Here is a 27,118-nt window from a genome sequence, read left to right on the forward strand (position 1 = left end):
TAACAGATTAACTGTTTAAGTTGCATTTACTCTGAGAATTGATTAGAATAATTATTTTAAAGATCTACTAGAAGAAAAGTGGTTGAATGAAGGCTCTTAATTTACTCTGTACTGGATGTTGCTAGTTAAACCAGGATTGCACATTCCGCAAGTCAGCCATTGGAAATACGTGGCAATTGTTTATTATAATAGGTTGTTTTAGCTAAATCTGATATTGTTATATGGATGGGCAAGGGGATTAGAAATGGACCCTCACCCTGTGGTTCAGGTTGTTCAAATTCTGTCCAAATAAAGCTTGGCTTTTATTGCTCTTAGATGAAAATCTCTGGCAGCATGGGCCCTAAATAAAAGCATTATTGCCTCCCAGGTATGCATACTTCCTTTCACCACACTGGTCATCTCCTGGGCTTCACTAATTACTTGAGAAGCTAAGCAGGGAGAATGCAGTGTCTGGGATTAGATTCCCTCTCTTTCTTACCTTGAGATTACAAATTACCTCCTTCTAAACTGTGTGATTATTTTAACATTTGGCTTTCCAGACTAATATTAACAGGAATGTCTCTATTCACAAGAATGTTTAGAATATATATAGCATTAAATACTATTTAATGCATATGTTCACCTAAATTTTTAAGTATATTCTTTATCCATTCATCTATTGATGGACATTTAGATTGCTTCCATATCCTGGTTATTGTAAATAGTGCGGCTATGAACATTGGGTTCATGTGTCTTTTTGAATTATGGTTTTCTTAGGGTACCCGCATAATAGGATTTCTGGGTCATCAGTTCAGTTCAGTCGCTCAGTCATGTCTGACTCTTTGCAACCCCATGGACTGCAGCACCCCAGCCCTCCCTGTCCATCACCAACTCTAGGAGTTTACCCAAAATCATGTCCATTGAGTCCGTGATGCCATCCAACCATCTCATCTCCTATTGGCATCCCCTTCTCCCGCCTTCAATCTTTCCCAGCATCAGGGTCTTTTTAAGTGAGTCAGTACTTTGCATAAGATGGACAAAGTACTGGAGTTTCAGCTTCAACATCATTTTTCCCAATGAACACTCAGGAGTGATCTCCTTTAGGATGGACTGGTTGGATCTCCTTGCAGTCCAAGGGACTCTCAAGAGTCTTCTCCAACAACACAGTTCAAAAGCATCAATTCTTCGGCACTCAGCTTTCTTCACAGTCCAACTGCCACATCCACACATGACTAATGGAAAAACCATAGCCTTAACTAGACGGACATTTGTTGACAAAGTAATGTCTCTGCTTTTTAACATGCTGTCTAGGTTGGTCATAATGTTCCTTCCAAGGAGTAAGTGTCTTTTAATTTCATGGCTGCAGTCACCATCTGCAGTCATTTTGGAGCCCCTCAAAATAAAGTCAGCCACTGTTTCCACTGTTTCTCCATCTATTTGCCATGAAGTGATGGGTCTGGATGCCATGATCTTCGTTTTCTGAATGTTGAGCTTTAAACCAAATTTTTCACTCTCCTCTTTCATTTTTATCAAGAGGCTCTTTATTTCTTCTTCACTTTCTGCCATAAGGGTTGGGTCATATGCATATCTGAGGTTTTTTATATGTTCTCCCAGCAATCTTGATTCCAGTTTGTGCTTCCTCCAACCCAGCATTTCTCATGATGTACTCTGCATATAAGTTAAATAAGCAGGGTGACAATATACAGCCTTGACGTACTCCTTTTCCTATTGGAACCACTGTTGTTTCATGTCCAGTTCTAACAGTTGCTTCCTGACCTGCATACAGATTTCTCAAGAGGCATGCCAAGTCATGTAGTTTGGTATTCCCATCTCTTTCCAAATTTTCCAGTTCGTTTTGATCCACACGGTCAAAGGCTTTGGCATAGTCAATAAAGCAGAAATAGATGTTTTTATGGAACGGTCATGCTTTTTTGATGATCCAGTGTATGTTGTCAATTTGATCTCTGGTTCCTCTGCCTTTTCTAAAACCAGCTTGAACATCTGGAAGTTCACAGTTCACGTATTATTGAAGCCTGGCTTTGAGAATTTTGAGCATTACTTTACTAGCGTGGGAGATGAGTGCAATTGTGTTTGATATTGCTTTCTTTGGGATTGGAATGAAAACTGACCTTTTCTAGTCCTGTGGCCACTGCTTAGTTTTCCAAATTTGCTGGCATATTGAGTGCAGTGCTTTCACAGCGTCATCTTTCAGGATTTGAAACAGCTCAACTGGAATTCCATAACCCCCACTAGCTATGTTTGTAGTGATGCTTTCTAAGGCCCACTTGACTTCACATTCCAGGATGCTTGCCTCTACATGAGTGATCACACCATCGTGATTATCTGGGTCATGAAGATCTTTTTTGTACAGTTCTTCTGTGTATTCTTGCCACCTCTTCTTAATATCTTCTGCTTCTGTTAGGTCCAGACCATTTCTGTCCTTTATTGAGCCCATCTTTGCCTGAAATGCTCCCTTCATATCTCTAACTTTCTTGAAGAGATCTCTAGTCTTTCCCATTCTGTTGTTTTCCTCTATTTCTTTGACTGATCACTGAGGAAGGGTTTTTATCTCTCCTTGCTATTCTTTGGAACTCTGCATTCAGATGCGTGCATCTTTCCTTTTCTCCTTTGTGTTTTTGTTTCTCTTCTTTGCACAGCTATTTGTAAGGCCTCTTCAGACAGCCATTTTGCTTTTTTGCATTTCTTTTCCATGGAGATGGTCTTGTTCCCTGTCTCCTGTACAATGTCACGAACCTCCATCCATAGTTCATCAGGCACTGTGTCTATCAGATCTAGTCCCTTAAATCTATTTCCCACTTCCACTGTATAATTGTAAGGGATTTGATTTAGGTCATACATGAATGGTCTAGTGCTTTTTTTCTACTTACTTCAATTTAAGTCTGAATTTGGCAATAAGAAGTTCATGATCAAAACCACAGTAAGCTCCCAGCCTTGCTTTTGCTGACTGTATACAGCTTGTCCATCTTTGGCTGCAAAGAATATAATCAATCTGAATTTGGTGTTGACCATCTGGTGATGTCCATGTGTAGAGTCTTCTCTTGTGTTGTTGGAAGAGGGTGTTTGCTATGACCAGTGCATTTGCTTGGCAAAACTCTGTTAGCCTTTGCCCTGCTTTATTCTGTACTCCAAGGCCAAATTTGCCTGTTACTCCAGGTGTTTCTTGACTTCCTACTTTTGCATTCCAGTCCCCTATAATGAAAAGGACATCTTTTTTGGGTATTATTTCTAAAAGGTCTTGTAGGTCTTCATAGAACCATTCAACTTCAGCTTCTTCAACATTACTGGTTGAGGCATAGACCTGTATTACCATGATATAGAGTTGTTTGCCTTGGAAATGAACAGAGATCTTTCTGTTGTTGTTGAGCTTACATCCAAGCACTGCATTTTGGACTCTTTTGTTGACCATGATGGCTACTCCATTTCTTCTAAGGAATTCTTGCCCACAGTAGTTGATATGATGGTCATTCGAGTTAAATTCACCTATTCCAGTCCATTATAGTTTTCTGATTCCTAAAATGTCGACATTCACTCTTTCCCTCTCCTGTTTGCCCACTTCCAATTTGCCTTAATTCATGGACCTAACATTCCAGGTTCCTATGCAAAATTGCTCTTACAGCATTGGACCTTTCTTCCATCACCAGTCACATCCACAACCGGGCGTTGTTTTTTCTTTGGCTCTGTCTCTTCATTCCTTCTGGAGTTATTTCTCCACTGATCTTCAGTAGCATGTTGGGCACCTACTGACCTGTGGAGTTCATCTCTCAGTGACCTATCCTTTTGCCTTGCTGGGTCATATAGTAGTTCTATTTTTATTTTTTTAAGGAACCTCCATACTGGAAAAGCAGACTACCTTACCTGCCTCCTGAAAAACCTGTATGCAGATCAAGAAATAACACTTAGAACCAGACATAGAACAATGGGTTGGTTCCAAATAAGGAAAGGGATACATCAAGGCTGTATATTGTCATCTTGTTTATTTAATATGTGAAATGCCAGTCTGGATGGCTCACAAGCTGGAATCATGTTTGCCCAGAAAAATAACACCTCAGGTATGCAAATGATACCACCCTTATGGCAGAAAGCAAAGAGGAACTAAGAAGCCCCTTGATGAACATGAAAGAGGAGAGTGATAAAACTGGCTTAAAAGTCAGTATTCAAAAAACGAACATCAAGGTATCCAGTCCCATCACTTCACGGCAATTAGATGAGGAAACAATGGAAATAGTGATAGCCTTTATTTTCTTGGGCTCCAAAATCACTGCTGATGGTGACTGCAGCCAAGAAATTAAAAGATGCTTGCTCCTTGAAAGAAAAGATATGAAAAACCTAGACAGCACATTAAAATGCAGAGACATTACTTTGCTGACAAAGGTCTGTATGGTCAAAGCTATGGTTTTCCCAGTAGTCATGTACAGATGTGGGAGTTGGACCATAAAGAAAGCTGAGCACAGAAAAATGGATGCTTTTGAAGTGTTGTCCTGAATAAGACTCTTGAGAGTCCTTTGGACTGCAAGGAGACCAAACCGGTCAACCCCAAAGGAAATGCTAAATATTCACTGGAAGGAGAGATGCTGAAGCTGAAGCTCCAGTACTTTTGCCACCTGATGCGAATGGCTGACTCACTGGAAAAGATCCTGACACTGGGCAAGATTGAAGGTGGGAGGAGAAGGGGACGACAGAGGATGAGATGGTTGGATGGCATCACTGATTCAATGGACATGAGTTTGAATAAACTCTGGGAGATAGTAAAGGATAGGGAAGCCTAACGTGCTGCTATTCACGGAGTCACAAAGAGTCAGACACAACTGAGTGACTGAACAAGAACAATACTCCATAGTGTCTGTATCAATTTACCTTCTCACCAACAATGCAGGAGGGTTCCCTCTTCTCCACACCCTCTCTCACATTTATTGTTTTTATATTTTTTGATGAGGGCCATCCTGACTGGTTTGAGATAATACCTTATTGTAGTTTTGATCTGCATTTCTCTAATTGTGATGTTGAGCATCTTTTTATGTGCCTCCTGGCCATCTGGGTGTCTTCTTTGGAGAAATGTCTCTTTAGGTCTCCTGCCCATTTTTTGATTGGGTTGTTTGTTTTTTGGATATTGAGCTGCATGAGCTATTTGTATATTGCGGCGATTAATCCCTGGTCAGTTGCTTAGTTCACCCTTATTTTCTCCCATTCTAAGGGCTGTCTTTTCATCTCATTTATGGTACATATATATACCAAAATATTATTTATCCATAGAAAGGAACAAAGTTGGGTCATCTGTAGAGATGTGGATGGACTTAGAGTCTGTCATACAGAGTAAAGTAAAAGTAAAATAATTGCTCTTTTGATATAAGCCAAAAATATGCTGGTATTAATGCATATATATGGAATCTAAAAAAAAATGGCACAGAAGAACCTATTTGCAGGGCCAGAAATAGAGTCATAGATGTAGAGAATACATGTGTGGACACAGAGGGTGGGGTGGGGAGGAGGGAAAGATGAATTGGGAGATTAGGATTGCCGTATGTACACCACCGTGTGTGAGACAGATAGCCAGTGGGAAGCTGCTGTGTAGCACAGGGAGCTCAATTCAGTGCTCTGTGATGACCTAGAGGGGAGGCATACAGGGAAGGGAGGTCTACGAGGGAGGGGATGTATGTATACATATAGCTGATTTACTTCATTGTACAGCAGAAACTAACACAACATTGTAAAGCATCTCTACCCCAATAAATTTTTTAAATAAATAAAGACTTAAATAGTCTCACAGGAAATTCTTGTATAAAGATTTTACAAAGAGTGAGTTATGTAAAAATGCACTCGTTGAAATTTGGTGTTTATTTTGCTGATCACTTGCTAAGAAATTTGAATCCATTAGCTAACTAACTTCTGAATTCGTGAATTATGGGGGCTTAAAGAGGAAGCATTGGTTCTGTTTCACATTCATTTTGGTTGGTGGGTCAAGGCAAATGCCTGTTGATGGAATTCAGGAATTTGAACAGCTTTCAGAATTTAAATAACACTGATGTATCAGCTGAATGGAAAAACAGTACTTGAGGGAATAATTATTATAGAAGTTATCCCCACTGTATTTGCACTGTGAGTTGAAGAGATGTTCAGAGGGCTATTTTAATTTTTATATGCATGGTAGTGCTCATTTATATTATTGATTAAACAAATGTAAATGATTGTGTTTATTTACAAGTGTTTTGAAAGTAAAAGTGTTAGTCGCTCAGTCGTGTCCAACTCTTTGCTACCTCATGGACTGTAGCCTGCAAGTCTCCTTTGTCCATGGACAAGAATACCAGAGCAGGTAGCCATTCCCTTCTCCAGGGGATCTTGCCAACCTAAGGACTGAACCCAGGTCTCCTGCATTACAGGCAGATGCTTTATTCTGAACTGAGCCCCCAAACACTTAGTGAGAGATTAGGTACTTGTTTAGATTTACTAATATAATCTGTAGTTTCTTGCAGTTCAGTTACTTAGATTGTCCACTTGAAACTTAACATTGTCTTTTCATACTCTTTAAAGCTGCTTGGGCATAGTAATAGCTACTTTATTTTAAATATTTTAAATTTTTAGTAATTTTTATTGCAGTATAGTTGCTTTCCAATGTTTTCTTAGTTTCTACTATACGTCAGAGTGAGCCAATTATATATAAATGTCCTCTCTTTTTTGGATTTCCTTCCTATCTAGGCCACCAGAGAGCTTTGAGTAGAGCTCCTTGTGCTATACAGTAGGTTCTTAAGAAGCTACTTTACATGGAAATGAATTTCCTTGTAAATTACAAGGAAGTGGTAAATCATTTCTCTTGTTCCCTGCTAACTCACATGCTGGTACCAAAGCATACCTCAGTTTTAGCTTATGGAACATAGTGTAAATTGTGAGATTTGAAATGCAGAGAAAGGAAGACCAACTACTTTTTATAATTATCTTTCTTGTGAGTTTTTATTAGAACTTGTAATTGACTTAGGAAAGCCTAGACTGAAATTGTAGTTTGCACATGATTTTTTTCCCCTGTGTTGTTTCTTTTAGTGAGAGGAAATCAGTGATTTTTATGTTTCTTTATAAATGTATTTTGTGAAAGTGTTAAACTTGTACAGAATCTACTTTATATATATATATGTACATATAAATGTTTTTTATTCTATATTCTGTATATGTAAATCTCTATACAAATTTTATTTATAGAATGAAATACACAGTATCTTTACAAACTGCTTACCATGCTTTAGCGTCATTGAGGATAAGGCAGAGATCTTGTGCTGAGTGATGTTTCTTTATTTCAGGGTTAACTGTGTCTACCATCCTTTTTGGCATCACAAAGTCTCTGTTGATATTCTACATCCTTGTTAATTCTTCACAAACTTTGCACAAAAAAATATTGGAGTCCATTTTGAGAGCTCCCGTATTGTTCTTCAATAGCAATCCAATAGGTAAGTCAGACACCAAGTTTCTCAGTGAATATGTCTTATTAACACATTTAGTGCCTAATTACATTTTTGTATTTGAAAATGGAAGAGATGCTTGGAAGAAAATCACTGTGTGTTCTTATTCATTTTATATAAAACATTTCACTGATAATTTTTCCTATAAGAGAAAATCTGAATATAGGAGCCTGTAACCTTTTATTCCAATTTGTGTGTCTATAAAGAGAAATGAATGTTTACTTTGCAGGATGGTTTAGGAGTCCATTTGTTGTGTGGAATATGAAACACCCAGCATATGATGCAGATGTATTGAAATGTTTTGGATAGCTGTTGAAACGTTGGCTGTGTTACATACTGTTAAGCTAACTAGGCAGGACCTTCTTCCAGGAACATCTCTATAGAAGACAGGCTATGTGTTTCTTTCTTTCACTTCCCATCCATATCTGGGACTACAAAGCTCTGGCATGTGCTCATATTTTGAGTTTTATCTAAATGGTAATGGAAAATTAATTAAAATACAGTATCAGTGGAATGTATACATCCTCTTCAATAAAATCAGCCCTCTAGTTTTACAATGGACTTTTAATTACATTTAAGAGGTCTTGTGGTACATAGCAGGTGGATCTTCAGTTTTAGTACGAGTGTTCCCAAAGGTTTCCCACTGGTTGCTTCCTCTGTCCTGAGGCCTTTGACCTGTCTTGCTTTGGAAGATAGCCTCCTGACCTGGGTTCCTGCGAAGAGTTAGTGCATCAGCATACATGCCCATTCTGTTCAGTTGGTTAGACTTGTGCTGAGGCCCAGGGTGGCTTTGTTTTTGCAGGTGATTATTGACAGGACCTGTTGAGTCAGGGATGTGACTGAAGGGAGGACAGGAGTAGCCTTGGCCTGGCCATCAATTAGCTGTGCGATCAAGGCCAAAGTAGGTAGATACTACTGGGCAGGCAAATCTCAAGGCAGGATATTGTCATGGTTATAAGTATGGACTCTAGAACCAACTTCCTGGGTTTAGTCCTGGTGCTAGTTACTAATAGTAATAGCCAGTTGTATTTATGTTGATACTTATGTGTTAGTTATTTAATTTCTCTGTCTTGATTTTCTTACCTGTAAAATGAGAATGCTATTCACACACTTATCAGTATCTTGATGTTGTGGGCATTAAGCAGGTTAATGCATTAGCACACAGCACATGGTCAGTGCCTAATGAACCTTAGTGAGGATGACCACATGGTGTCTGGGAGCTTTCTCAATGAGCGTAACCACTGCCCTTCCTGTTTCACAAGACTGTTGTGAGGATTGAAGAAGACTGTTTAGGGCAGCACCTTGTGCAGATTTATTCAACACATGTCGTTTAGTGCAGGCACAGTGTAGAGCACAGGATGGCAAACTGCAGTGGCTCACACAGTCTTATTATGAAGCTGGAGTGAGGAAGTGATTGGAAGAGTCTGTGCTATTATAGCTGTGATTCTCTCTACTTCACCTGTTAATGTGAAAACTATAGTAGTAAATTTGGGAGCATAAAGTGAGGCTGAATTTCTGTTAAGACAGCCTCTGAGCTTGTGACCACAGTTGACTAGGCTGTTTATGACCTGTAGGCCTCTCCAGATGCTGATTTATTTATTATTCAAGGATTTGGAGCCATGTTTAAATGTTCAAGGTCACTAACCCTGGAGGAGTGGGCATACTAGTGTGTATCTTTCCTCTCCCTTTCCTTTCCTTTCTGTGTCTATTATCAGAACTTCATTCCTTCAAGAAAATAGAAGCCCAAATAAGTACTGCAAAGATAGGTCCAAAGGTTTAGGGGCATAAATTATTTATTCTTTTCAGTTCAGTTCAGTGGCTCAGTTGTGTCCGACTCTTTGTGACCCCATGAATCACAGCATGCCAGGCCTCCCTGTCCATCACCAACTCCCGGAGTTCACTCAGACTCACATCCATCGAGTTAGATGCCATCCAGCCATCTCATCCTCTGTCGTCCCCTTCTCCTCCTGCCCCCAATCCCTCCCAGCATCAGAGTCTTTTCCAGTGAGTCAACTCTTCACATGAGGTAGCCAAAGTACTGGAGTTTCAGATTTAGCATTATTCTCTCCAAAGAAATCCCAGGGCTGATCTCCTTCAGAATGGACTAGTTGGATCTCCTTGCAGTCCAAAGACTCTCAAGAGTCTTCCCCAACACCACAGTTCAAAAGCATCAATTCTTCGGCACTCAGCTTTCCTCACAGTCCAACTCTCACATCCATTTACTCTTTTAGTGGTATATTAAATTGAACTCTTCCCTGTCTTTAATCTCAAAAGTAGAATTTTAATAGATAATTTATGGTGGACTTTGTTTCTTGTATGTGATGTCATGAAGAGAGAACCACATATAGCAGTGTTACTGTTACTGAGTTCAAGCTCACTCTCCTCACCTCACAAAAGGCCAGTAAGACTCAGAGAGGAGGTATTGAGGAAAGGAATAGCAACTTTATTTGGAAAGTTGGCAGACTGAGAAGAAGGCAGACTAATGTCTCAAAATAACTATATTATTGGGGTCTGGGTGCCATTTTTTTTTTTTTTGAAAAAAGGAGAGGAGGTGAGGAAGTAAAGTCAAAAGGCCATTAATCTTACAAAACAGGAGGGTATTTGTTAATGTCTTCTTTTCTGCAGACCATTCACAGGTGCTGAGGGTCAGAAAGTCTCCCTGCAAGCTGAAAACAACCCACTTTAGTTTAACATTCAGGCAGAAGGGCATGGTTCCCTGACAAAAACAATAAGTAGCAAAGGCTAAAGTCAAAAAAATAGATTCAACGTGGAGTCAAAATTGGTTCTTCCCCATAACAGTTCTTTTGATGGGCACCTCTGCTATCTGGGGCCAGTAGCCTGTGCTTTCTCATCCTGAGTCTCATCAAGGTGTCACTCTTGCAGGAGTGCCTGCAGGGTTCTAATGTCTGCAGCATTCTTTGTTTACGGATATGGTGGATGGCATTTTTGGTTCACACCAAGTATTTACTAGAAATTAGTTCTCATCATCTAACCCTATAGCCTTCAGTATAGACTACTGTTGTGGATTCTGAGAAGGGAAATAAAATCAATGATGAGTAATCCTTAGTCATTTAGTAATATTTGTGTTTGCCTGCCTACATACCTCTGATCTTCGTAGATGCTTCTTCATAAGTCTGTGCTAGTCACACTTGGTACATGTCTGAAAATAGTGACTTATCCCAGTAGTAAACTCATAACTTGGAAATGGTCGGAATCCACAGTTTCCCAAAATGTGAGGTGCTGTGAACAATCTGGATGGAAAAAAGTACAGAGGGGTTATAATTATCTTTATTTAAAGAGTATCACGTGGCAAAATTAATCTTGATAACTAAAGCAAAATTAGTGTAACAATTAGGATTAACTTAGATATTTTGCAACTGTTTATTTACCAATTTAGCACTGGAATGAGTCTTAGATGGGATGGATCTAAAAAGAGGGAGCATTCTAAATCCACCAACCCTTCTTGATACAATGACAGCATTCCGCCATTCTTTAAAAATCTGGACTCTATTTCAACTGCCCAGACACTGCCATTTGGTGATATTTTTATTTCTCTTTAGGTATCATCCTATTATCTGTTTCATTTTACCACTGACATCAGCTTTTTTCATTTGAATTTGTAATATACTTGTTGTTTAATTGCTAAATCATGTCCAACTCGTTTGTGGTCCCATGGACTGTAGCCCGCCAGGCTCCTCTGTCCATGGAATTTTCCAGGCAAGAATACTGGAGTGAATGCCACTTCCTTCTCCAGGGGATCATCCCCACCTAGGAATTGAGCCTGCATCTCTTGTGTCTCCTGCATTGGCAGGTCAATTTTTTTTTACCACTGAGCCATGATGGGAAGGGCAATATATCAAATATTTAATAATATGCTTCTTTTAGATTTATTTATTTTTAGTTGCATTGGGTCCTTGTTGCTGCACATGGGTTTTCTCCAGTTACGACAAGCGGGGCTCCTCTTCATTGCAGGGCTTGGGCTTCTCATGCAGTGGCCTCTCTTCTTGAGGAGCTCAGGCTCTATGTGCAGGGGCTTCAGTAGTTGTGGAACATAGGCTTAGTTACTCTGTGGCATGTGGGATCTTCCTGGACCAGGGATCAAACTTGTTTCCCTGCACTAGGGACACTGTACGACAGGGAAGTTCCTAAATATATACACTTCAAAAATATGTTTTGATTTGTTTATAAACTGTTTCTCTGAAAGCTCCTATTAGGGAAATGAGTAATATCTTTTTTATTAATTAATTTAAAATATTGTATTGGTTTTGCTATACATTGACTTGAATCCACCATGAGTGTACATGTGTTCCCCATCCTGAACCCCCCACCCACCTCCCTCCCCGTTACATCCCCCTGGGTCCTCCCAGTGCACTAGCCCGGAGCACCCTATATCATGCATCAAACCTGGACTGGCGATTCATTTCACATATGATATTTTACATGTTTCAATGTCATTCTCTCTTATCATCCCACCCTCGCCCTCTCCCACAGGGTCCAAAAGACTGTTCAGTACATCTGTGTCTCTTTTGCTGTCTTGCATACAGGGTTATTGTTACCTTCTTTCTAAATTTCATATATATGCGTTCAGTTCAGTTCAGTCACTCAGTTGTGTCCAACTCTTTGCAACCCCATGAATCACAGCATGCCAGGCCTCCCTGTCCATCATCATCTCCCGGAGTTCACTCAAACTCATGTCCATCTAGTCAGTGATGCCATCCAGCCATCTCATCCTCTGTCGTCCCCTTCTCCTGCCCCCAATCCCTCCCAGCATCAGAGTCTTTTGCAATGAGTCAACTCTTCACATGAGGTGGCCAAAGTACTGGAGTTTCAGCTTTAGCATCATTCCTTCCAAAGAAAACCCAGGACTGATCTCCTTTAGGATGGACTGGTTGGATCTCCTTGCAGTCCAAGGGGCTCTCAAGAGTCTTCTCCAACACCACAGTTCAAAAGCATCAATTCTTCGGTGCTCAGCTTTCTTCACAGTCCAACTCTCACATCCATACATGACCACAGGAAAAAGCATAGCCTTGACTAGACGGACCTTTGTTGGAAAGTAATCTTTCTGCTTTTGAATATGCTATCTAGGTTGGTCATAACTTTCAGTCCAAGGTGTAAGTGTCTTTTAATTTCATGGCTGCAGTCACCATCTGCAGTGATTTTGGAGCCCAAAAAATAAAGTCTGACACTGTTTACTATACTGTCTTGGTGTTTTCCTTAAATGAGTAACATCTTGTATCCTATTCTTGTAGGAAGAATTTTAAATCGTTTCTCCAAAGACATTGGGCATATGGATGACTTGCTGCCTTTGATGTTTCAAGATTTCATCCAGGTAATGCACCAGTCCTGTCAGAGTTCTCCCAGGGAGTAGCAGAGTGCCTGTTCCTCAAGGCCTTTTCACAGGGACTTAGGGTGGGCCTTTCAGCCTGACGATGTATCCTATTACCTTCAGCAAAGGTCATGTTTTTTAAGAAAAAGGTGCGGCTGTGATTGACAGGCTGAGTTAACATGAGTAACACCTGGTCATGAGTGGCTCTACAGTCATGTCAAGGTTGGTCTAAGGCAGCGACAGGCTGGGTAAGTGGTTCTCCCTCAGCATTCCAGATGTCTGGCTTGGATTCCCTTTACTGTGAGCACATTTCATAACAGAAACAGTCAACTCTCATGGAAAGATAGACTAGATGAGCTAAATTATGTGTCGTATTACCACAGAAGCCAAGTATTTATTCCACCATTTTTTTAAGTAGGGTCAGATGTGATTACTTAGAAAGAAAAGATTAGTAATAATAAGGTGAAAATAATACTTGATCAAGGACAATAAAGGGCAGTTATTGATACAAAGAGTTTAATCCAGTAATTTGATTACAGGATCAAAATTATCTCAGAAAATGTCTTCTTTGTTTTTGTAGGCAGTTTTTCTTTTCACACGTTGAATGCTCTGTTTTAACGTATCTTAAAAAAAAAAAGGCAGAAATACCCATGGAAATGCTTCTATTTGGCCTTTGTTTTGTCTGTGAACTTGAGGTTCTAAGGAATGATGCTGGGTCATCTAAGCTCTTGTTTCCTCATTCAGTATCATTGCTCACCTGGAGTGTTTTCTCTGTTATTCCTGCCTGGTTTTCAGTGATTCAAGCTATGTGACATTCTAAGTGTTTATTTTGTAAATGAAATGCATTTATCAAAAGCTGCACACAGAAATGCAGCATTGAATATCTGAATACAAACAGCACAGCCTGTGGGCAAAGGGTTCCACTATTTACCCCTGAGAAGTAAGCTGAGACTCAGAGGCAGAGGACTTTTACTGCAAAGATATGTGTGCTTTTTTTTTTTTTCCTTTTCTGGAAACTTATTTTATAAAGGTGTCCTGTTTGGTTTAGCTACATTACTTATCCCCAGAAGCAGTCTTTCAGTAAAGCAGTATCACATCTTGACAGTGATTGTTAATTACTTTGAAAAGATTTTGTGAAAGGTTCTGTTCCTTTGCTACTATAAACTAGGTCAAGGTTGGGTTTCCAAAGCTGGCTGGCTTGCTGTGTGCTTGGCACATGGTTAATTGGCCCTTATAATCAGAATCCATCACATATTTTTCCATGACCTAAAGAGGGACAGGAACAGATGCTGTCTGATTTCAGGATAAACATTCTTAGTCATGTGAGGAGAGAAAATTTCAGTTTCACTGATTTCCAATCCCAGCTCTTCCACTTGTAGTTCAGTTATCTTGAAGTCCAGGTCCTCCAGGTGGAGGCATCCTAAAGGTCATTGGAAGTTAGAGTCTGGTATTTGAGGGAGAGACCTGGGATGGCACTTGTGTATTCTTCACTGAGAAGGTAGTAGTTGAATCTGTGAAGATGGATAAGATTGCCCAGAGAGAGTGAGGCATGTTTAGGGACCAAGATCAGAAACTTTTGGAAGCCTTGATACTTAGAGAGAAAGCTGAGAGAGGAGGCAAGCAGAGGAGACACACAGTGAACAGCAAGGAAAGAGAGGAGGAGACAGGGTGCAGACCTGAGAAAGGACAGGTCTGTTCAATGCAAATGAGAAGGTGAGCCCACGGAGAGTTGTTGGTTGATTTGGAATCAGGAGGTGTCGGTGACCCAAGAAGCAGGTTTCAGATGTGAAGGAGGCCAGAGTGCAAAGGGCTGCAAATCCAGGAGGTGTGGAGGGAGCTGAGGTGAAGACAGGCTACTCCTGGAAGGAGTTTGAATGAAGCAGGAGAGAGGCCCATCTGGAAAGTAGGGTCTGAGGAGATGTTGCTGGCTGTTTGGGTTTGTAGTTTGAGTTGGGGGTATGTGTGAGGTGGTGGGTGGTATTCTTTCTCTCTCCTCCCATTCAACAAATAGGGATTAAAGTTGAGACCCTGAGGTACAGGGGTGAGTCGGGCACAAAGCCCTCTTCCAGGACCCCCAGGGGAGGGAAAACAAAGTGAAAGTCACTCAGTCATGTCCAACTCTTTGTGACCCCCATGAACTGTACAGTCCTTGGAATTCTCCAGGCCAGAATACTGGAGTGTGCAGCCTATCCCTTCTCCAAGGGATCTTCCCAAACCAGGGATTAAACCCAGGTCTCCTGCATTGTAAGTGGATTCTTTACCAGCTGAGCTACAAGAAAAGCCCAAGAATACTGGAGTGGATAGCTTATCCCTTCTCCAGGGGATCGTCCCTACCCAGGAATCAAACTGGGGTCTCCTGCATTGCAGGCAGATTCTTTACCAACTGAGCTATCAGGGAAACCCAGGGAAAGGAACCACATAGAAACTCACCTCTTGCTGCCTTTGGAATCTGAATTGTGCAAGTACCTTGGAGAAAGCCCAGAAAGGCAAACTGGATGTGGGAGCTGGAACAGTTAGGGAGTCTGGTCCAGGAAGTGGGTGATTTTTCTATGAAGTGACCTTTCATCCCAGAGGAAAGGAAAATACTCCTGTGGGTGGTGGAACAGGAGGTGCTGCCAGAAGCTCAGTTCCTATGTGGGAAGCAGTCTTTTCTCTCTGTGACTATTGAGAATGGGGTCAGAAAGGGGCTTGTTCAGCTTTATTTCAAAGGATACAGTTAGTGTCAAGTGGGTTGGAACTCATTCCTGATGATTCTGGTCAGCCTTGGTATATTTTATAAACCTTGGAAAATACTTGATTATTTTCATGTTTATTACATCTAAAGGGTTATTTCATATACTTGTCCTTATCTAATTCCTTCTTATTCTCTTAAATGAAATCTCAGGTAATTTGTTTAATATTTCGTAGTAATGATGGCAAGTGTGAAAACCCTGGATTCTGACTAGTGTGTCCACACTTCAGGACAGTCCATCCCCTCAAGTGATATTATTCAGATATCACATCCCAAAAGAGGGGTGATCATGAGTTTGTACACAATTGTGTACCCTGACTCTTATAACAACAGATGTCTTGACTGTTCAGTCACATTATAGTTATTGACAAAGAGGAGCTATTCATATTTCCAAAGGAAGAAGAAAGGTAGCATTAAAAAAAAAAATAAATTTGTATAGTGTGCTTGGTGGCTCAAATGGTAAAGAATCCGCCTGCAATGCAGGAGACCTGGATTTGATCCCTGGGTTGGGAAGATCCTCTGGAGGAGGGCATGGCAACCTGCTCTAGTATTCTTGCCTAGAGAATCCCCATGGACAGAGGAGCCTAGTGGGCTACAGTCCCTTGGGTTGCAAAGAGTCAGACATGATTGAGTGACTAAGCACAGCACCTGATAATCATTTATGATGTCAACAGCTTCAAAGTACCCTGGAATGAGGAGGCCTGCAGTCTCCTTTTTGAAGCTTGAGTCCTGGATCACCCTCTTACCATCTCTGCTGCACAAAAACAACACCTCTCTGAAAAACAGGGAAAATAATACCAACTTTATAAGGTTTATTGGGAAGACAAAATGAAGTTGTTTTAATAAAATTCTTAGCACAAAAGCTAAGTGCATCTTGAGCACTAAATCAGATCAATTTAGTTCAGTTGCTCCGTCATGTCCAACTATTTGCAACCCTATGAACTGCAGCATGCCAGGCTTCCCTGTCCATCATCAACCCCCAGAGCTTGCTGAAACTATGTCCATTGAGTCAGTGATGCCATCCAACCATCTCATCCTCTGTAGTCCCCTTCTCTTCCCACCTTCAATCTTTCCCAGCATCAGGGTCTTTTCCAATGAGTCAGTTGTTCACATCAGGTGGCCAAAGGATTGGAGTTTCAGCTTCAGCACCAGTCCTTCCAATGAATATTCATTCAGGACAGATTTCCTTTAGGATGGACTACTTGGATCTCTTTACTGTCCAAGGGACTCTCAAGAGTCTTCTCCAACACCACAGTTTAAAAGCATCAATTCTCTAGGCACTCAGCTTTCTTTATAGTCCAACTCTCACATTCATACATGACTACTGGAAAAAACCATAGTTTTGACTAGATGGACCTTTGTAGGCAAAATAATGTCTCTGCTTTTTAATATGCTGTCTATGTGGGTCCTAGCTTTTCTTCCAAGGAGCAAGCGACTTTTAATTTCATGGCTACAGTCACCATCTCCAGTGATTTTGGAGCCCAAGAAAATAAAATCTCTCATTGTTTCCCCATATATTTGTCAGGAAATGATGGGATCGAATACATGATCTTAGACTTCTGAATGTTGAGTTTTAAGCCAACTTTTCCACTCTCATTTTTAACTTTCATCAAGAGGCTCTTTAGTTCTTCTTCAGTTTCTGCCATAAGTCAAGGCTATATATTGTCACCCTGCTTATTTAAATTATATGCAGAGTATATCATGCAAAATGCCAAGGTGGATGAAGCACAAGCTGGAATCAAGATTGCCGGGAGAAATATCAATAATCTCAGATGTGCAGATGTGCACTAAATAATGCATCATTATTTTAAAACACCAAATGTATTTTTAAGTAGGAGAAATAGTCTGCTTAAGGCATGATGTTCAATTAAAATTATTGTGACACACAGTATTCAGGCTCATAAATATTACCTCATGAGTTTGCATTACATAGATTCTAGGCTTTGCAATCCTTGAAGACTTAAATGGACACTTTCCCATGTAGACTCACAGAATAAAAATCAACCATTCTCAAAATAGACCATTGAGCACAAAATAGTTCAAATTAATGTAATTTTCACACAGTTTGCCAAAGTGACAGATAACATTTTGAAATACTAGAGATCTCTTCAAATAATTAGAGATACCAAGGGAACATTTCATTCAAAGATGGGCATAATAAAGTATAGAATGGCAAAGACCTAACAGAAGCAGAAGATATTAAGAAGAGGTGGCAAGAATACACAGAAGAACTATACAAAAAAGATCTTCATGACTCAGACAATCATTACAGTGTGTTCACTCACCTAGAGGCAAACATTCTGGAGTGTGAAGTCAAGTTGGCCTTAACAAGCATTACTACATACCAAGCTAGTGAAGGTGATGGAATTCCTGTTGAGCTATTTCAAGTCCTAAAAGGTGATGCTGTAAAGTGCTGCATTCAATATGCTAACAAACTTGGAAAACTCAGCAATAGCTACAGCACTGGAAAAGGTCACCTTACATTCAAATCCCAAAGAAAAGCAATGCCAAAGAATGTTCAAACTACCATACAGTTTCACTTGTCAGCAAGGTAAGGCTCAAAATCCTTCAAGCTAGGCTTCACCAGTATGTGAACGAGAACTCCCAGATGTACAAGATTTAGAAAAGGCAGTGGAACCAGAGATTAAATTGCCAACAACTGTTGAATCATAGGAAAAGAAAGGGAATTACAGAAAAACATCTGCTTCTTTATTGACTACACTAAAGCATTTGACTGTGTGGATCACAACAAAGTGTGGAAAAATTCTTAAAGGGATGGGAATACCAGACCACCTGACCTGCCTCCTGAGAAATCTGTATGCAAGTCAAGAAGCAACAGTTAGAGCAGACATGAAACAACAGGCTCGTTCAAAATTGGGAAAGGGGTATATCAAAGCTGTAAAATGTCACCCTGCTTATTTAAATTATATGCAGAGTACATCTTGTTAAATGCTGGGCTGGATGAATCACAAGCTGGAATCAAGGTTGCCAGAAGAAGTATCAACAGCCTCAGATATCCAGATGATACCACATAATGGCAGAAAGCAAAGAGGAACTAAAGAGCCTCTTGATGAAGTTGAAATACGAGAATGAAAAAGCTGGCTTAAAACTAAACATTCAAAAAACTAGGATCATGGCATTCGGTCCCATCACTTCATGGCAAATAGATGGGGTAAAAATGGTTACAGTGACAGGTTTTATTTTCTTGGGTTGCAAAATCACTTGTGGTTCCTCATCCACAAAATACATTTTGACATAACATTGGCTCAAGGTGTTTTCTTGGGCCATAAAATGATTGACATGAATCTTGAAGAAAGGCAGGTTTCCGAGCAAAGACATAGTCTCATTAACATAGCTTAAGAGAATATTTGCATGAGTAAAACGTATTGGTTTGTCAAGTCTGTTCTGAGTCTTAGGCAGAACTGAGTTGAAGACAGAGCCCAGGGTAAATACATAGTTCATTATCACAGCTTAAGAAAATCATTTCCATAATAAAAACACATTGGTTAGCTCAAGGTTTGAGTAAAGTTCCGGTGGAACTAGGTGTCTTAGTGGCAACACAGAATTTTAAAAGAAACCTCCTTTTAATTTTGTATAGAGAAGTAAAAAAATCTAACACTTGTAGTTTGTTTATGTCTGACACTTAGCAGCCTATTTCCTCCCTTTGGAGACCCCTAGCCTTCCTGCCTGTTACCCTCTCATGTTTACCTTTTTTTCCTCTTATGATTTATGTTTTTATATCCTAAGAAGTCTTTATCTTTGGAAGCATGAAGATATTTTCCTATTGTTCTAGTTTTTTTTTTTTGAAACTAGAAATTAATGCAATACATTTTGCATTAATTTTTGCATATCAAAGTGTATTTAGTTGTGAGACTTATTTTTCCCAGTTATTCTAGCCAAGTTTGTTAAAGACTTTTATACATTGAATTGGCACCTTGATTTAAAATCATTTGACTATATGTGAGAAGGCCCGTGTCTGGATCCTTGTTTTGTTCCACCAATCTTTTTGGTTCAATTTATTCCTGAATATTTAATGAGTTCAATTCAAGTGAGTTCAGTTCAGTCACTCAGTCATGTCCGACTCTTTGTGACCCCATGGGCTGAAGCATTCCAGGCTTCCCTGTCCCTAACCAACTCCCAGAGCTTGCTTAAACTCATGTCCTTTGAATCGGTGATGCCATCCAACCATCTCATTCTCTGTCATCCCCTTCTCCTCCTGCCTTTAATCTTTCCCAGCATCAAGGTCTTTTCCAATGACTCAGTTCTTCACATAGGTGGCCAAAGCATTGAAGTTTCAGCTTCAACATCAGTCCTTCCAATGAGTATTCAGGACTGATTTCCTTTAGGATTGACTGATTTGATCTCCTTGCTGTCCAAGGGACTCTCAAGAGTCTTCCCCAACACCACAGTTCAAAAGCATCCATTTGAAAGCAAAGAAAAAATACCATTTTCAAATGCTCATTACTATTATATAGAAAGCAATTGATTTATTTGAGAATTCACTTTGCATTTCCTGGAGTTGGTGGTGTTTTCTAAAATTCTGTAGGATTTTGTACATATACAATCGTGTCAGCTACTTGTCTGTTGTAACAACAATGTAAGTAATTTGAAAGCTAGAGGCAAACATCATATATTCAAACTGTGCTTGTGAGAGTGTTATAGCCACGTGTTCCGGAAAACAAACTCACTCAGAAGGACAATGCAGATAGTGGAGTGCTGTTTATTACACCGGCGGGCCCAAGGCAGAGTCTCCTCTTAGCCAAGGACCCCGACCAGCGTTTGTGAAAATCTTTTATACCCCATGTGTACGTGTCCGAACCCACCACCCCAATTTCCTTGAGACTTACATAAAACGAAGGAAGGGTAAATACAATCACAATAATCCCATTACTCAAGTGTTATCAAGTGTTAGGTGTTCAAACAGTTTATAATCAATAAGCCTGAAGTTACCCCCCAATAGATACAGAAAGAATTTAGGACCTGTCTGGAGGCAGGGGTGATTAGAGTCTGTTTTCTCTTAGGTGATGAGTAACCTGGATGTGATCTTCAAGATTCCTTTGTCCAGAGGGGGTCTTATACTTTTATTGTAGTTTCCATAGGCACTAAGCACAGAGTCCAGAGTCCATTGGAGAGGTGGGCAAGTCTGATCAGCATGAATTGGCCTAAGATGGGGTCCAGGCCCTATGAATTCCTTCTTCAAGAGGTAAATTTAAAATCTGCAGCATTAGAATATAGTGTTCATTCTAGCAGTAGAGTCTTCCTGTGGAAATTTAGTGTTTTTACTATCACCCATATATAGATATTGAACATTTAAAATACTCAGCCTAATTTTTTGTCCTTGGCATTTATGTATGTATTAAAATTATTGGGCTTCCACCCCACCCCACCAAAGACATTTTGTGTTCTGGGCTTAGAACTCATCTTTCTCATAAAACCTTTGTTTTTAATTTAAATAATAATTCTTAAATCAACACAAGTTAGTATGCTCTATTAGCATTTTTAAGACATTTTAATGAAGAGTCTGCTCTGTGAGCTGAGCAGGCTATTATTCCCTAATAAAAAGAAATCTGGAAGTCATCCCTGCATGGGAGAAAGCAGATACAACCCCAAGAAACGAAACAAAACTGGAAAATGCAGACAGAAGGAAATCTATAATAATGGAGTATATCTGCTGCTGCTGCTGCTAAGTAGCCTCAGTCGTGTCTGACTCTGTGCGACCCCATAGACAGCAGACCACCAGGCTCCACCATCCCTGGGATTCTCCAGGCAAGAACACTGTAGTGGGTTGCCATTTCCTTCTCTAATGCATGAAAAGGGAAAGTGAAGTCATTCAGTTGTGTCTGACTGTTAGCAACCCCATGGACTACTGGCCTACAAGGCTCCTCCATCCATGGGATTTTCCAGGCAAGAGTACTGGAGTGGGTTGCCATTGCCTTCTCCGGGAGTATATCTAGATATTAATTTTATCTTTATTTGTGATACAGTATTGGGCAGAAATGAAAAGGACAATCTTGGGGTCAGAATGACTGAATTACCAGTGTGCTCAGTTGCTCAGTTGTGTCTGGCTCTTTGAGAACCCATGGACTGTAGCCCACCAGTATCCTCTGGGGAGCCCATGAGATTTTCCAGGCAGGCATAATGAAGTGGGTTTCCATTTCCTCTTCTAAGGGATCTTTCTGACCCAAGGATTGAACCCACATCTCCTTAGGCTCCTGCATTCCAGGTGGGTTCCTGACTTTGGGCAAATTGCTAAATCTATCTGAGCATCACTTTCCAGTTTTATTAAAGGAGAGAAAAATCCTTCTTACTCAGATTTGCTGTGAGAATGAAATTAAAGAAGGCCTGTGGAATAATTGACAGGTGGGACACATGCCAAGCCTCGAAATGTCATCATTATTGGTATTTGGGAGGGCAGAATATCTGTGAAGTTTTTGGTGAGAATTGTGTAATTTTTTCAGTATTATGAGAACATTTGCCCTGGGCACTAATAATAAAGCAGTTTCATAGTGTTCAAATTTTTTGATTAAACAGGTTTTTAAGCAAAACCATTAACATTTTTCATAAGCATTATTTTTTCTGTTTCTTTACTGCTTTTGTGTATACTTCATTAACAATTTATTTAGATGACAGTGTGGTTTGTCAATAATAATGTAGATATTTTTCTGGAATTCTCTTGCTTTTCCTATGATCCAACAGATTTTGGCAATTTTATCTACAGTTCCTCTGTCTTTTCTAAATCCAGCTTGAGCATCTGGAAGTTTTCAGTTCACGTATTGTTGAAGCCTAGCTTGGAGAATTTTGAGCATTATTTTGCTACCGTGTGAGACAAGTACAGTTTTGTGGTAGTTTGAGCATTCTTTGGCATTGTCTTTCTTCGGGATTCGAATGATAATTGACCTTTTCCAGTCCTGTGATTACTGCTGCATTTTCGAAATTTGCTGGCATATTGAGTGCAGCACTCTAACAGCATCATCTTTTAGGAATTGAAGTAGCTCAGCTGGAATTCCATCACCTCCACTAGCTTTGTTTGTAATGATACTTCCCAAGGCCTACTTGTCTTCACATTCTAGGATGTCTGGCTCTAGGTGAGTGATCACACCATTGTGGTTATCTGGGTTACCTGCCTCCTGAGAATCTGTATGCAGATCAAGATGCAACAGTTAGAACAACAGACTGGTTCCAAATTGGGAAAAAAGTACGTCAAGGCTGTATATTGTCACCCTGCTTATTTAACTTATTTGCAGAGTATATCATGCGAAATGCTGGGCTGGATGAAGCACAAACTGAAATCAAAATTGCCAAGAGAAATGTCTTTAACTTCAGATATGCAGATGATACCACCTTTATGGAAGAAAATGAGGAGAAGCTAAAGAACCTCTTGATGAAAGTGAAAGAGGAGTGAAAAAGCTGGCTTAAAATTCAGACTCAAAATATGAAGATCATGGAATTTGGTCCCATCATTTCATGGCAAGTAGACGGGGAAAGAGTGGAAACAATGATCGAATTCATTTTGGGGGGCTCCAAAATCACTGCAGATGGTGACTGCAGCCTTGAAATTAAAAGAAGCTTGCTCCTTAGAAGAAAAGCTATGACCAACCTCGACAGCATATTAAAAAGCAAAGACATTACTTCTTGACAAAGGTCTGTCTAGTCAAAGCTATGGTAGTCATGTATTGATGTCAGAGTTGGACTATAAAGAAAGCTGAGCACCAAAGAATTGATGCTTTTGAACTGTGGTGTTTGAGAAGACTCTTGAGAGTCCCTTGGACTGACTGCAAGGAGATCCAATCAGTCCATCCTAAAGGAGATCAGTCCTGAACATTCATTGGAAGGATTGATGCTGAAACTCCAATACTTTGGCCACCTGATGCGAAAAACTGACTCACTGGAAAAGACCCTGATGCTGGGAAAGATTGAAGGCAGGAGGAGAAGGGGATGACAGAGGATGAGATGGTTGGATGGCATCACTGACTCGACGGGTATGAGTTTGAGCAAGTTCTAGGAGTTGGTGATAGACAGGGAGACCTGGTATGCTGCAGTCCATGGGATTGCAGAGTCAGACACGACTGAGTGACTGAACTTACTGTGGTTTGTCAGAAACAGCTTCACAGGACAGCATCCTTTCTGAGGATGGGAGATGGGAAGATGACTGCTCTAGTCATCCTGACATCCTAAGCAGGCTGTTTGCCTGTACCAAGAGGCTGAACTGGAGTGGGCACAGTTGAATTTCCTAAGATTCAATAGTGTACAAACTCTAGCTTTTGTGCTTCCTTTGATATCAATAGACTAGTTCATGGTACATGAAAGAGAAAAAGTCAAATTGATCTTCTCTTTGGACTGAATTGAATAATTTGGTTGGTTTAGTTAATTCAGAGGTGTTCCACTTTTCCTTTAGTTTTCCTTAAATTCTCAGCAGTTTCATAACAGTAAGTCTTCTCAAAGAATCAGCAGAAGTTGAAACAAAGAGAATAAGGAATAAGAAAATAAATATCTCAAAAAGTCTTTAATTGCTGCCATAACCTTAATATTATCAATTTTTGGAAGACCTAGAATTGGAAAGAAAATACAGAGAGGACAAAAACTACTAAATGAGATTTATTGGTCATATTATTTCTAAAAGAAATTCTTCAAACAAAATAGACCTTAGATTCAATTTTCTCTGTGGCTAGAGAAAAGCCACAGTCACTTTGTACATGAAACATCATCACCACATCTAACAAAAGCATCACCTGCTCTGATATATCCTTGGATAGTACTCAGCATTTCCAGGGGTTAGAATGAGTAGCCTCTTAGGGTCCAACTTCATGAGCTTCCTAAGATTTTTTAAGCCCTTTAATCTGTAATACACTGTTCCCTCCTCCCCTGGCTGCTGTGACCCAGAGCACACTGAAATGTGATAATAATGGACTTCGAGTTTATATTTGTTATCCATAAACTGGTAAGCACTTAATGTACATAATCTCATTTAATTCCCACCACCATCCTTTTATAGTGTTGCAGTATTCCAGCTTTACTAATATTAAAAGTGGGTGGGGGATCTTACCATCCCTGTTAATTTAGGGTGGGCCGTAAACCCTCTTGAAAATTAATAGTCTCAGATAACTCAATGGCTGTTTAATGGAATTTCCCCTCCAAGTATATGTTGTCATCTCTGTAAACTAAGGATTCGTTCTGACTTGTGAAAATTCACCAGGTACTTTCAAGTGAAATACTATCCTTGAATGTTTCAGTTCAGTTCAGTTCAGTTCAGTCGCTCAGTCATGTCCGACTCTTTGCGACCCCATGAATCGCAGCACACCACGCCTCCTTGTTCATCACTATCTCCCGGAGTTCACTCAGACTCATGCCTATTGAGTCTGTGATGCCATCCAGCCATCTCATCCTCAGTCGTCCCTTTCTCCTCCTGCCCCCAATGCCTCCCAGCATCAGAGTCTTTTCCAGTGAGTCAACTTTTCTCATGAGGTGGCCAAAGTACTGGAGTTTCAGCTTCAGCATCATTTCTTCCAAAGAAATCCCAGGGTTGATCTCCTTCAGAATGGACTGGTTGGATCTCCTTGCAGTCCAAGGGACTCTCAAGAGTCTTCTCCAACACCACAGTTCAAAAGCATCTATTCTTCGGCGCTCATCCTTCTTCACAGTCCAACTCTCACATCCATACATGACCACAGGAAATACCATAGCCTTGACTAGACAGACCTTAGTCGGCAAAGTAATCTCTCTGCTTTTTAATATACTATCGAGGTTGGTCATAACTTTTCTTCCAAGGAGCAAGCATCTTTTAATTTCATGGCTGCAGTCACCATCTGCAGTGATTTTGGAGCCCAGAAAAATAAAGTCTGACACTGTTTCCACTGTTTCCCCATCTATTTCCCATGAAGTGATGGGACCGGATGCCATGATCTTCATTTTCTGAATGTTGAGCTTTAAGCCAACTTTTTTGCTCTCCTCTTTCAGTTTCATCAAGAGGCTTTTTAGCTCCTCTTCACTTTCTGCCATAAGGGTGGTGTCATCTGCATATCTGAGGTTACTGATATTTCTCCTGGCAATCTTGATTCCAGCTTGTGTTTCTTCCAGTCCAGCGTTTCTCATGATGTACTCTGCATATAAGTTAAATAAGCAGGGTGACAATATACAGCCTTGACATACTCCTTTTCCTATTTGGAACCAGTCTGTTGTTCCATGTCCAATTCTAACTGTTGCTTCCTGACCTGCATACAGATTTCTCAAGAGGCCGGTCAGGTGGTCTGGTATTCCCATCTTTTTCAGAATTTTCCACAGTTTATTGTGATCCACACAGTCAAAGGATTTGGCATAGTCAATAAAATAGAAATAGATGTTTTTCTGGAACCCTCTTGCTTTTTCCATGATCCAGCGGATGTTGGCAATTTGATCTTTGGTTCCTCTGCCTTTTCTAAAACCAGCTTGAACATCAGGGAGTTCATGGTTCACGTATTGCTGAAGCCTGGCTTGGAGAATTTGAGCATTACTTTACTAGCGTGTGAGATGAGTGCAATTGTGGGGTAGTTTGAGCATTCTTTGGCATTGCCTTTCTTTGGGATTGGAATGAAAACTGACCTTTTCCAGTCCTGTGGCCACTGCTGAGTTTTCCAAATTTGCTGGCATATGGAATGTTTACATTTACTCATATGGAATCATAGACTTTTGATAGAATTCTCAAATGGTGTGCTCCAAATAGGCTATAAACATATTAAAAAATGATTCCCCTTATTTCTTGGGGCATCAGGACTTGGGTCACTTGCTTCTGGGTCAACACATCTCTTCCTGTGCACACATCATTGTCTCAGTGCCATCGTGAGAAATTGCTACAGAAGCACTGGCCATGGTGGTGTGGGCCATCAGATGGGCCTGAAATCCATTCGGATGGGAGGAATTGTGTGTGTAGCTTGAATTAGGTTCCTTGGAATCCTGGGAATGTGGAAGGAAGATATGAGATTGGCTTCAAGAAAGGGATGTTTATTGCACCTAAGAATATTCTGTTTCCTTCGTTAGAGTGTTGACTTTTTGCTCAGATTCTATTTTTGCCTCCTACCAACTTTTGCAAATAGTTTGAGAGAGCTGGAAATAAATAAAATATTTTTAAATATATATACATAGATACTTAATATGTAAACCTATACATTATGTGTGTGTATATATATGTGTGTGTGTGTGTTTATATAATATTTAATCTACTATAAGGCTAACTATAGTATGCCCTTCAAGTAGAAAGAAAACTCTTAGAGAAGGTCTATTTAAATTGTTTCAGAATTTAGGGGCATGAAATCTGAAGGACATAACCTAACTGGGCATCTTTTGAGAGCAATAGTTACTGATCTTTAATGCGTATGTAAGGAAAAAGCATTTGCACAGCTCCCTTCATTTTGATCTTATGTCACTTCCCAGGTTATGTGGCAGGCTGGGTTAATCATTAAAGGCCATTAATTGGGTAGAAACAGATGATTGAAACTGGTGAATACTGTCCAGTCAAATAATGTGAATTTGCTAAAACAAAACAAAACAAAACCAAAACAAAACAAAAACAATAGCAACAAACTGTAATTTGGATTTTTTCCTGACTGATGTTTCAGCAGGTTTTTTTCCCTAACAACCAGTGATGAC

At 40.1% G+C, this 27,118-nt stretch overlaps 1 protein-coding gene across 1 annotated transcript in view; it reads left to right on the forward strand.

Annotated features, from left to right (window-relative positions):
- The window catches only part of LOC108637252 (multidrug resistance-associated protein 4-like), a gene marked incomplete at its 5' end in the record, with an annotated part of 74,948 nt that overhangs the window by 31,992 nt on the left and 15,838 nt on the right, over positions 1 to 27,118 (forward strand). The window contains 2 exon segments of the mRNA XM_018056294.1: positions 7,284 to 7,430; positions 12,692 to 12,771. Coding sequence (XP_017911783.1) covers positions 7,284 to 7,430; positions 12,692 to 12,771 — 227 coding nt within the window.

The sequence above is a fragment of the Capra hircus genome, chromosome 12 (genome assembly GCF_001704415.2).
Source record: "Capra hircus breed San Clemente chromosome 12, ASM170441v1, whole genome shotgun sequence".
Classification (NCBI taxonomy): Eukaryota; Metazoa; Chordata; class Mammalia; order Artiodactyla; family Bovidae; genus Capra; species Capra hircus.